Source organism: Plodia interpunctella, chromosome 15 (genome assembly GCF_027563975.2).
Source record: "Plodia interpunctella isolate USDA-ARS_2022_Savannah chromosome 15, ilPloInte3.2, whole genome shotgun sequence".
NCBI classification, from domain to species: Eukaryota; Metazoa; Arthropoda; class Insecta; order Lepidoptera; family Pyralidae; genus Plodia; species Plodia interpunctella.
This window is the reverse complement of record NC_071308.1, coordinates 4645266-4657813: the sequence shown is the minus strand read 5'-3', so window position 1 is coordinate 4657813 and position 12548 is coordinate 4645266. Positions and strand designations below refer to the sequence as shown.

The 12548-nt window shown below is 34.0% G+C and overlaps 1 protein-coding gene across 2 annotated transcripts in view; it reads right to left on the bottom strand.

The window, feature by feature from the left end:
* ATP8B (ATPase 8B) overlaps window positions 1–12548 on the bottom strand; it is a 46789-nt gene that overhangs the window by 28038 nt on the left and 6203 nt on the right. The window contains exons 1-2 of one of the 2 annotated variants that reach the window (XM_053756116.1): window positions 8808–9052; window positions 626–899 (exon numbers count right to left, since the gene is read on the bottom strand). In XM_053756116.1, coding sequence (XP_053612091.1) covers window positions 626–683 — 58 coding nt within the window. In that variant the 5' untranslated portion in view covers window positions 684–899; window positions 8808–9052. Of the gene's footprint in view, window positions 1–625; window positions 900–8807; window positions 9053–12548 lie in introns of those variants that run through there. The other variant, XM_053756115.1, reaches the window with a different exon arrangement.

Sequence of the window (12548 nt, the reverse complement as noted above, 5' to 3'; positions counted from 1 at the left end):
ACTAATTAGAATCAGACTAATACTAATTAGAATCATAAACTAAGTAGAGTCAGACTAATTTTAAACCAAATACGGGAGTCGCGTACTTTCGGAATAAAAATGTAGGTAACTGATACCTTGTATTAACTTGTTTTTTGACATAACAAGTTAATACAAGGTAGGTACTTACTAAATTTCATAAAAATTGGCCAAGCCATTTGAAGTGTGTGACCCAAAAGGTAAATTGGTGGGATATTTAATTGAATTGGCTAGGTTCTGGCAAGAAAATATTTAGTATCCAATAGAGCGCAGGGCACTAAAACCTTGTTTGAGATTTTTTTTTGTGTAGTAGGGTAATGGTAATATACATTAAAAAGGGTTGCTGAAGCTGAATTATTCCCTCTCTCTTCTCTTTGCAGCGTACTAAACTATATTAACAACAATTCCTCAAGTTCAACACAGCGTTTCCTGTTAATTGTTTAGTTAGATCGATCAACTGCATACAGCCATTGTCAAGATATATTATAAATAATTTTATCGAGGTCAGGGAAGCGTACTGTGTGGGTAAAGCAGTAAGACGACCTTGGAGACAGGTGTCCCTCCGCGGCATTGTTAGGTCGTCTGCAAAGGTTGGCTCATAACTCACCTTGGCCATGTGTTCGCGCCGAGGATTTTCCCATGTCGGCCGAACCATCGACACACATACACTCACGCGCGCGCGATACTTAACACTAGCACTGTGCGTACTTAAAACAACGGATCGGTATAAAAGAGGAGTATAAAACTTTAGACTATAGAAGGACACTTGAGATCTAAGCTAGGTCTTCTACGGAGCGGCTGGTGGTAAGGCGGCGTGGACACGGGCGGAGGGCCGCGCGGCGCGATCGGCATTCTGCGCTTCAACTGAACACTTCGCTTTCCTGTAACAAATTAAATATTACTTCAATTATAATTTTCATTGCCATCATTTAAAACATGTAACTGTCTTCTGCACAAGAGGATACATTTTATTTCACGTCTGATCTTGTATAGTTGTATCTTTAAGGTTTATTGCGACTGCATTATCAGATAAGCTGAAACTGTATGTAATAATGAAATTGTTTTGTTATTCAATTTACATAAGCAGAGTTCACAGAAAAATGGGTAAATTCGCAAAAATTTATTAAGTATAACAGACATGCAGCGGATAAAACTGAAGTAAAGTTTGTAATAAAATTAACAAGAAAATATATTTAATCTTTCCTTTTTTAAGTCGATATGTAATTTCCATATTCCATCTAATTGCACGTAAAGCGAGTAATTTAGATAAAAATATAATTAGGAGAAACCAACAACGAAGACGTAAGTACTTTGTACTCTGTAGGTTCTTCATTATAAATGTCATTATTTAGACGTATAAAAGCATAAGTTTCCTTCGTTCGCACTAGTTCAAACTTTTTTTTACTAAGTTTGAACTAGTGGGAACGAATTCTTCAATGGTTTATCAAATGTACTACGGGACTCCCAGTCAAATGCACCAGTTTACGGCACGCAATTAGGAGGCCGATTATATCGGCATTCGATGTTTCACAATGCAATGGACTTGTGGCCAAGTAAGAGTGGTCAAGCAGTGATCTAATAAGATCATATTGATGTTGATTGAGAGAACTGAGATGCATGCTTGATACAGCAGTCACGTCACACGCGGTCGGCGCGTGAGTGCACAGACGTTAATCGAAGTGGACTGACTTTTAACTAGTACTTCTGAATGTGCATCGATATCAATAAAGTACATAATTCTGTGTATCGACTGCAAAATATGATGAGAAAAGGTTGGAAATCGAAATTAAAATTCTTTGCATTTTAATGTTAAAAAATCCTACTTTTATTAATTGTATTAAATGCGAAAGTATGTATGTTTGTTACTCTTTAACGCAAAATCTACTGGACCGATAGTTATGAAATTTGGTACACGGATAGAATATAACCTGGAATAACAGGGATAGGGTACTTTTTATTCCGAAATTCCCACGGGAGTAAAGCCCCGGGGCGCAACTGTTGTTTAATAATTATTTAATTTCCTACACGAAAACAATAAATTACCCAGATTAATGTTCTAATTATGAGAAATACTAATAACGTGGATTTCGTTAGTGTTATTTATAACAGAGCTTTTGGTAGGATGATTGTTTATTGACAGTCACTTTTCACTTTGTAAAATGTACTCGTATTTACCGAGATATAAGGTCAACAATTTTTGGCATGGAATTGTTTTAAGTGTCCGGCTTAAAGCGCGGGCTTCGGGCTTTCGAATAAAAAAAGATTTGAAAATTCGGCTATGAATATAAGATCAGCCGCCTGCCTGCTGTCAAGCATCTGCTGCATCTCCATCAAAACCTGATACGCATGCAGAATAATCCAATTCGATGTCGAATTCGATTGAGCTGGTTTCGCAACCACAGTCGTCGTTGCATAGTCAGAAGCTAACCGACCTTCACATAACCACTCTTATAACATCAACATTCACATTTTCACTAGATAAACATATTCACACAATTTTTAATATGGTTTAATTGATGATTGGGTTCTCTTGGGGTAATTTTGGTGATGCCAAAACCAATGACATCAATGTCTAAAGAAATCGAAAATGTCTGATCCAATATTCCATATTCTAAATTATTTGTCCCCGTTTCCTACTCTGATACACACCAACACCCAACATCATCCCACTAATCGACGAGACATTAACCTTTTTCAAAACAGAATCTACCTAGCTATACACAACATTTTCGAATCACAGATTGGTATCTCGATTCGATGTACAAATATCTTGGTTTTTTATCTTGATTTACTTACTTTTTAATACAAGATTGAAGTAAATCAAGATATTTTTTTACTCTATTGTTCTCTACGTACTGACAAATAATGATTCATAGATCGACTATTGGAAGGAAATAATCAGTTCGATTGTAATAATTTATCGATTTGACAAACAACAGGCATATAATTACTGGAAGTTGTAGACGTAACAACTAACAAGAAACATGTACTTAAACCTACTTCTGTGTATTAGAATGTATTATCCTACTTAAATAAATGCAAAAGTTTGTGATGTTTGTGTGTACGTATGTTTGTTACTCTTTCACGCAAAATTGTGGACCGAAATTTGGTACACAGGTAGAATATAACCTAGAATAACACATAGGGTATTTTTATACCGAAATTCTCACGGGTGTGATGCCACGGGGCGCAGCAAGTTATATAATATAGTGCGGCTCCACATAGGTTTAGCCGGCTAGGTGCAGCCGGTCTCAGTTGGCTATTCCTAGCCTAGGAGTAGCCACTCCTAGGCTACTGCCTGCTTATTCGGCTAGAGTTAGGTGCAGTAGGTTTTCGTTGGTTACATGTTACAGGATGATTCTCAGAGCATTTCAACGGCTACGGCCGCGCTGTCATTATAATTTTTCAAATTTAGTTTTAGTATCTGACTTTAAAATAACTAGTTGTTCGCCGCGAACTTAGACCTCGCGAACACAAAACATGTTTACAAAATTGTGAATATTTAAAAAACGACTGAACCAATTTTGATGCCCCACGAACGAATCAAATAAAATAATTTATTCAGAAATTAGGCCTTCACAGGCACTTTTTCACGTCATATTCTAAATTCAATGATGTTTACCAAAGCTACAAACTACTAGCATTTCGGAACGACCACTGCTGAGAAGAAATGCCGAAAGAAACTCATTCAAATAGTGTTGGTCCCTATTATGCCAGAAGGGCTTTCCATTTTTTAAATATAAATGTATGTATATTTTTTTATCAGTAATATAACAATGTGAGTACACAATAAAGTACATGGTCATAAGGTATACTGAAACTTATTATGATTGTGATCAAGTGCCTAACCTAACCTAACCAAACAAAAAAAAATCTTAATAACCTTAAAAAATTTATTGGCATATCCTACATAAACCTTTAAATTTCATCAAAATCGGTCCAACGGTTCGAAAGTTATCGCGTTACAAACATACATACATGCAAAAAATGTATTTTTGCCCCAAGTAGAATGTTAGACCTCGCTCGCTTCGCTCACTTGGTCAATTAATTTCTACTGTGGTAATGTCAATTTTATAAATGATTCATTTTGGAAATGGTTCCTTCGTCAAGAAAAGGGGTTTGAAGATTTTACTATGGAGCGTGGCATACCTACTGCCGCCATTTTGATTTTTTTTCAAAATCGCGGCCAGCCATGAAACTTTTATAAATCGATAGCTGACATTAATGCCAACAAAAAATATTAATTCAATGACCTTCATAAAGTGTCAGGTTTCCGAGAAAATAACCGTCAAAGTTGATCACGTGATTTTTTTTTTACTATAATCCCATCTATTTGGTATATATGTGTAAACATACACAAAATATTCTAATAGGTATAGATAATATTAATAATAAAACATAGATAACTATGCCTCATGATATTTCTACATGTTGCGGCTACTATGTACTTAATAAGAATATTTCATACTACGACAAAAAAGTCAATGGTGACGTACTGTTCATTAGGTATTGTTTTAGGTGTTATATATAACAAGAAAATAGATTATATATTGTATTATTCTAGTGTGCAAGCGAGACGGAAGGGGGGGGGCACCTTTATACCCCCCCGACCGCTGCACTCAGTTGTTGCTACCTGTGTTCTTTCTATGCGGGAGTAAACGCCTCTCTGTGCGAGTTATTCGTTATTTAGTATTTGTATTGATGTTAGGAATGTGATTTTTGTGTTTGTAGTCTCAAAAGTGTTTAAATTGTGTATACTAAAAGCATGATGCCTTAAAATGTTTATCGGGCAATAAAAATACTGTTCCTAAACTGTACTTTTAATTTTTTTCCCTTTTGTGCCAATGTAAAAATAAATCCAGGTTTATATAACTATTTTCGCAAAGAGAAATTGTAGTAGGTAACCATAAAACTATGCCACAATATAAATGTAAAGAGAATTTTTAATTTTATGATTATTCCTATCTTATGTTATGTAGTAAATGGTTTTACAGAGGTACCTATTACTTTTATTTACCCTATAATGTCAAATGTCATATTAAATCAAATGACGATACTGCACTCACACATAGATGGTCACAAAATATGTTATTAAGTTGAAAAATATATCCAGATACAATGCAACATAAATATTTGTTCTAAAAGTTATTTTTTTTAACATCTTGATTCATCAGAACACATACCCTTGCTTATAATTATGGATGTCACGTGATCAACTTTGACGGTTATTATCTCAGAAACCTGACACTTTACGAGGGTCATTGTTTTAATATTTTTTGTTGGTATTAATGTCAGCTATCGATTTATATACGTTTCATGGCTGGCCGCGATTTTGAAAAAAAATCAAAATGGCGGCAGTAGGTATGCCACAAATCTTCAAACCCTTTTACGGATCGTATAATGACGGCGGCCGCAGCGATCAAAATGCTCTGAAAACTACATTACACCTAGGCGTACGGTGTTTATCTTTGGCTTGGTGCAACCGGTCGCAGATGATTTTATGTTGTGATGATTAATTAATTCGTGTGCATCCCTTTTTTTAGACCTGACTTGAATGCAAGTACTTACCTATCTAATATAATATTTATATCTCTTTTTAAGTCAGAGTTTTCTTGGATATGTTTTGTTTTTAATTAGATATTGTTGTTTTGTTTTTAAGTAGATATTTAAATTGTAAGAACAAGTATTTTATTATTTTCGAAACTATTTTTTTAATAAGAATAGTCTGAATGTTCGCAAACATCAATTTAAACGAAATCAAATTGAATAAAGACGATAATTTTAATTATTCAATCGTAGTTTTCGTTTGATACCAAAATCCCGGGATCGCAAATATTGGTCGGGATTGTATTCCCTAATAGTCATTGCCTCCCTTTTTTCAATGAGATAACAAGAGTGTCAAATTCAAATTCAAATAATTTATTCAGAAATTAGACCTTCACAGGCACTTTTTCTCGTCAATTTTTATATTTATAGTTATTTCTCACAAGCTACAAATATATATATGAGAAACGAGATGACCCGTTCACGAGTTGACGCATGGGACAGCCATCGCGTAGCTCAACCATAATAGAGGGAACCTCACGACCTAGCCCACGACGCCACTACCAGATTGATCATTTGAGTGAGCATGACACACTCGATTCCCATGACTTCATAATTACAAATCTTATTCGTCGAAATAGAAGTATAATTCAGACACTTGAAGATCACAAATCACGTACATGTTTTACAAATAAAATTTAAATGTCACAATATATGAATTATTATCACAAAAATAAAAATTATGAATAAAATAATAAAAAAACAGTAAAATAAAAATTAGGAGATCATGTGTGAAGTGGCAAAGTTGTCGGGAGGATCCATGCGTTTTTATCAGTCAAATAGGCGTTAATTGTGTAATACGCTTTATCCATAAAATTTTTCTTAACATAAGTTTTAAAATTTTTCATTGGCAGATTAAAGCCTCTGCAGGAAGTTTATTGAATAATTTTACACTTTGACCCACGAAAGACCGCCGAACCTTTTTAAGCCTGAATCTGTTCATACAAAGTTTGTGCTTATTTCTAGTGTTTACACTATTTACTTCGTTTAATTTTTTATATATATGTAAATTTGATTTGACAAAAATAAGCACATCAAAGATATACTGACATACAACAGTGAGGATGTTAATTGATTTGAAGAGTTCTTGAAGAGAATCTCGAGGTTTTAACCCATAAATAAAACGGATAGCTCTTTTCTGTAATACAAAATTTTTTCCTATCTCAGCTGCATTACCCCAAACTAATAGTTCATAGGACATAATGCTATGAAAGTAGCTGAAATACACAAGTCTAGCTGTATCTATGTTCGTACACTGTCTGATCCTTCTCACTGCAAAAGCTGCCGTACTAAGTTTTTTGGCCGTGATTTCAATATGTTTATCTCACTTTAATTTGTCATCCACTGTGATGCCCAGGAATTTAGTACTATGTACCCATTCTAGAGCTTTAATCAACCTTTCTAAACGACTTTGTTTGACCTACATCTGAAGGTACGCCTCATCAAAATATGGTATAAGTAGTTAGAATTGTTGTAGGATTTGTAGTATATTTTTATTGTTTTTTTTTTATGGTTTGGTGAATTTATATTTACTGAACTAGATTTTATTATTTGATGAATTTCATAAATTACGAATAACACCACCATTGACTACATAAGTCTTGCTAAGTCACCATTGGATTCTTTTATCGAAAGAATGCCGAAATAACTACTATACACCCGAGGGACCTGAAACCTACTTTCGATTCAAATTAGATATTAGACATTCACAGGCACTTCTTCACGTTATATTCTAAATTAAGTAATATTAATCAAAGCTAAACTAGTAGGTTTAGTAACGGTTTTAAATAAAATATTGTATATGTTAATTATGATTACAATCGACGAAATTAACGGATTCCTATATAGCTAATAAGTAGGTGTCTAGGAAAGGATTAGTAGGAAGTTACATTTTACAATACAGTCATTGTTAACATTACAATTACTAATAGTTTCCAATGTTTATAATGGCGGGCGCGTTGCATAGTTAGTTCTGTTATCAACAACCTAAGCGTTTGGGGGCCCTTCAATTGACTTAGCCAAACTAAACATTATCATAGACAAACTTCAGCTATGGTATTGTATTGAAAGATTGAAACTAAATATTTGCATAAAAATATGTTTATATTTTTTATTTCAGATTTTAGTTTGTAACTTGAACAAAAATATTCGTGTTGTAGACAAATTTTGATGAAGGATCGGAAGCCACACCGGCGTTTATAATCGAGTCATGTTTACCATTAAAAAAATGCATTGTAATCGCAACTGCACCAGAATTATTAATTTCAACACGGAAGGACAACAACAAGGTTGTTCTAGATTTTTACTTTGAAAATAATAGAAGTTAATTCGAACGAATGTTCATTTAACAATGAATGTGTGAACAATGAATAAAAAAATAAAGATTTGATAAATTTGCACTTTTCAGTAGCGATGCAAAAATATTTCTATATTCATAGCCGATAGGTGTTTAAGATTTCGGAAAGGCCTACAAAAATAAATTGCTTACTTTGTCTGAATCAGTGCAATCAGTATGAAATTTTCAACATGATTTCACGAATATACAGGAAGTTTGATAGGTCTATGCAAACCATTCTAGCCGTTTGAGCTATATTTGTCTGAGACGTAGTGTAACTACATATATGATTTTATTTACAATTATTTTTCTTTGTCAGGTTAAATCTTGCATCACCTACTAAACTCCCTGTATGTATAAACAAATGCACTTTGCCCAGTTTGCATTTGTTTGGTATTTTAAAACTTTACATTTATTTCGTATTTTTTAAATGTAAACAATTGTCCTCTTCTCACCTTTTTCGTATTTTACAAATGATAAGACAAATCAAATGAATTTTGTTAATATGCATCTTATAGTGCCTCTAAACGACTTGCAGTAGCAATTCTGAAAAGTATGTGGTAATTCTCATATTGTAATTGCTCGCTAAGTGCATTTTGTAATCGTCAATTATATCCCCGTTTGTAATCGCATAACTTGACATGTAATTGTTTTCTTTGGGTTCGGTTTACTACTACTTCTTAACTCAGGTATTTTAATGAATTCTGTTTGTATAACAAACATTAAATATTTTTGATGAATTTATTTAATAATATATGTTATATTTATTTAATAATATAAAACATAAAAATTGTAAGCCGGAACGAACAAAATAAACAAATTCATACACAAAATTTCCGCGGGAACTTACATTATGCACCAGCAGACCAGACAACCCAAAGACGCTAAAATCTGCAAAACAACTTCAACATTCACACAATAATATGACTTGTCTACGACAAAAAATGCACCAAATGTCTTATTCTAAAACTAAGGCACATGTGTATAAATAGACACTCGTTATTTAAAAATTCAATATCACGATTTTTTCTTTAAAGTCGAATCCGATAACACATGAAAAACGTCTGTCCACCGCGGGCGAACGAAACATACTGTTTTGATAGTGTATTTTAGCGTACTGCAAGGTGAGTGGGAGCTGTACCACGAACCACATACCACCATCGACAGTTTCGTTCGATGGTTAATCAGTTGCTGCTTTTGATATTATAAAAAATTCCACACACTTTCGGTGGATTCACAGAAAAGCCGGAACATTCATCGAGAGCTCTTTAAAAAATTGCAGACCCTCCCGATAATAAATAAAAGTAAATTTCCTTAGTTCAATTTAACTTTTAGACGTTATGGATCGTCAGAAGTAAACTTGGTTAACGAACAAAACTTTTTATCACACTAATGTAGGGTGGATTTTTTGCGAATGTATGTGATTTATTGATGTAACATCACGTGACACGGCAAGTCGTAGTATTTCTTAGCTCCCTATTTACTAAGAAATGTGTATTTAAGAGATAGATAAAATAACTGGAAAAGACGAACATCACTTTTTACCGCATTGTAAATTATAAGTTTAACGGTGAAAATATTATATAGTTAACTGAAATCTGCGGGTCAGTGATGGCGTTATAGTTTTTTCCGTATTATTTTGACCTCTCAGACAACTTTTTTGCTGAACATTCGAACGATTATTAAAACGGAAATAAGATTATTTACAGATTTTAGATAAAATTATGTTTCACTCAAGGTGGCCTTGGTTATGTCGCTTGTACTTTTTTTATACGGGATACTTTTATTATAATGTTTCTGTTGTTAAGATTACACACATCGATATTTTGTTTATGTTGAGGTCATCGAGTTCTAAAAATATATTTATTAGCTTGACATAGACGGCAAATTTGTCAATGTATATAACTATACACATTGACAAATTTGTAGGCTTCATGATGTTATTAATAAATTCCAAGTGTTTTTTTTTTAATACTCTAAATGAAGCACTAGCGTGTGAGTAGAGTACGTCCTAAAATGCCGATGCGTCATGCATGACGTCAGGGCCTAATCGCATGTCATGTCTGTGTATACTGCCTGAATTCCCCTACTCATAATTTTTATTTATGTACTTAATAAAAATGACTGTTGACTACGATGAAATTAATGACTATAATATAAATATGCAAGGGCCCGACCTGCATCTAAACATGATGATTTTTGATCTAGGGCTAAAATCGGTTAAGTTCAGAATATCCCACTTTCAAAATGTCCACTAGGGCACATCTATTTTTTGGCACAAACGAAAAAATAACGTCATAATTGGAGTGTTAAGAAAAATTACGCCACGGTGGTCGTTGCATGGAATGAAAATGAGTAAGATGAGATTTTCACCAACAGACAGCGGTTTTTTTCGTAGAAATATACTCTGTAATGAAGACCAGACCACAAATTCAAAAATAAAATAGGAATGATTCACTAAAGCAAATCTGATGGCACCATTCCAGAAAAAAAAAACTGCGAGTATTTCATGACTTTTGTCACATTCAATTGTTTGTTTACTGAGCTCATCAACAATAACGGAGTATTCTTTAATAGTATTGATATTGACACAATTAACAACTGTACCACGTTTAACGGCAAAACCGCCAAATTAGGCCAAGATAGGCCTCCAAAGTCAATAGAATCAACCCCTTAGCTGTGGGCCGTGCAAGGGACATTAGACGTTATGCGTGACGATCAAGTTGTAGTTTAGCGTGCGTGACACGCGCACATGAATTCGCGTTCTACTTTCAGCAATATTAAGCACAGGGCTAGGGTTACCACCACACATGCGTATACTGCACTTCATGAAACGTGTTTTTCCTCAATGCGCCTCTGTGCACAAGTTCTATTTATGAAATTCGGCTACCAAACAAGCTGTCATGGTTATGACGAACAACAGTAAACGTTACGCTTTGGCTTTGCAGACGTAAGTGCATAACTGCAGTAACTACTTTCTATATGGAGGGCAGTGTTCATGTAATACTGTAAAGCATTGTGAAAAATCAAGATACGAATGATAATATTAGCTAAAATTAAAAAAAAAAAGCACTTGCCTAGTTTGCAATGGCAATTTTTTACTGATAATTATTCTCTTATTAGGACCTATACCGTAAAATTGCCTAAATAAATATACCGTATATTTATTTAGGCAATTTTACGGTATAGGTCCTGGTATAATTAAATCTTTCTTTCATATCGAGTGTGTTCTTGCTAACACTGGTGTTATATATTATTCAAGTCGTCTTAAGGCATATGACATTATTTTTACGACTACTTGCCAACATCTATACATACACACTAGTGAAATTAAACTGTCAACCGGTGTACAGGTTTCCTCACGGTGTTTTCCTTCACCGGAAGCAAGTGGTGGTTTATGTGGCAAGAGTAGGGTTCAAACCTGGGACCGGTCGTTCACACGCTGACGATCTTAACAACTTGACCACCACCAAATCATGACTAAATGCCTGCCTGTTCTTGTGTCACATAATATTTTCCCTAACATTATGTAACACAAGAACTCAACCCTGCGGAGGGCTGACCCGGTGGGCGTGATTGAGTTAGGCGCGGCGCCCATCACAGACTACGTCTATACGGTCACCGGCACACAAATAGGTGGGAACGTTTAACTGATGGGGTTTGATAGCGTCCGTTATGGATTTCCTGTTTACCTGAAAGCGTTGTTAGTCGCAGGGTTAATATTCATAGTGAAATAGATCACAAACTATTATTACTACCTTTTGCTTGCGAAACTTATATACTTCTTTAATCTTTTGACGAATTGAATTCGACCTATCACCACCAAGATGAAACCTGCAGGCCTACCATTTAGGAACCAGAAATAAATCGCATTATAGTAACTACATAGTATTAAAAATTAACTAAATCGGTCTTGAACTGGATCGCAGTCATCTGCGATCATCATCCATACGATGATGATGGTAAGCTCCTGCACACTTTTAAAACTTGGTCTACTAACTTAAAAATATAATCAAATATTTTATGCGTGATGCGCAACTGATACGAAAATCTATGATTTTTTACGTCTTATTTTAGTCTACATTTAATCGCAACACATATCTATGTGTTTTTGTTTGTTTATTATTCTACTGAGATTAAAGTTACATGCTAAAAATATAACTAAAAATAAATGACCATAGAAAGACAGATGTTAGTGGGAAACAAACAAAATGCCAAGACTTTCGAAAAATTCTCCATACATTCCATTGCCATATGGTATTTTTCACGAATTGTATAGTAGCCGATAATGATGACCTATTAGTAATTTTACATTAAATTTTCATTCACAAATAACAGCTTGCCCGAAGTATGACTAAGTAAAATTTAATTTACAAATAAACAGTGTAATACGGTAACTGGTAATTAAATGTTGATTCTTCATACCTACCTTTTCTTGTCTTGATACTGATCACTTTCATATCAGTGCTTGACTATATCCAATAAATAAATAGTTATTTATCCTGGTATTCATTATTTTTTTATTATAATGATATATGTGACTAGCATATGAACCATTCAATGTACCTATTGAATATTTCTTTAGAACATG